This window comes from Camelina sativa, chromosome 4 (genome assembly GCF_000633955.1).
Source record: "Camelina sativa cultivar DH55 chromosome 4, Cs, whole genome shotgun sequence".
Taxonomy (NCBI): domain Eukaryota; kingdom Viridiplantae; phylum Streptophyta; class Magnoliopsida; order Brassicales; family Brassicaceae; genus Camelina; species Camelina sativa.
In genome coordinates, this window is record NC_025688.1 from 24,264,107 (window position 1) to 24,264,833 (window position 727).

General features: G+C 36.6%; 1 protein-coding gene across 1 annotated transcript; it reads right to left on the reverse strand.

Moving 5' to 3' along the window:
• Window positions 248-721, reverse strand: LOC109132598 (the record flags this gene model as incomplete). The annotated part of the gene is made up of 1 exon (XM_019244351.1): window positions 248-721. A coding segment is annotated over one exon (279 nt), but the record flags the coding sequence as incomplete, so codon positions are not given.

Genomic DNA, 727 nt, shown 5'->3' on the forward strand with positions numbered 1-727 from the left:
ATGTAGGTTACCCACATCACAAGGCTACGAATGAACTTTACACTTCACTAATGTTGAACCCTCATGTACTCATGCGAGTAATAATTCCACAAGATCACGAAAACATATTTCAGTTTCGTCAACATACGCAATTAGCTAGTTGTAAACTTTTACAACAACAACAACAACAACAAAAAAAAAAACACAACATATATCAGAAAATCATCCAAATATCAAAAGAAGAAAAAACCTAACAATGGACAAATAATAATCATCAACGAAAATCCTATATGATCTGGAACTCTTAAAAACAAAATATCAATCTAATCAAGTATTTTTCCTTTGTCTAATTGCGGGAGAAAAAAAACGTTCAGATATCTTCCAAACGTGACCTTAAAATACGGTTCATAAAAAATAAAATCATAAAAAACTAATAGCTCTCTCTCTCTCTCCTTAATCTTAATTATTTCTTGATCGTCATTGTCGTCGTCCTCCACTGCAAATCCGTTATAAACGAGGTTACGTCATCTTCTGGCGCGAAACTCAACCGTCTCCGGCAATACATCGTTTTAGCTCTAAGCATCTCCGACGAATACTCACGTTTCCTCGGCGCCGGTGGACATTCTCTGATCTTAGGGATTCTATTCTCTGGACGAGTCGGTGTTTTGAATCCGTCATTATCTTCCTCCACAACCTCTTCTTCTTCTTCTTCTCCATCATCTGATCTCTTCCTTTTCCGACAAATGTC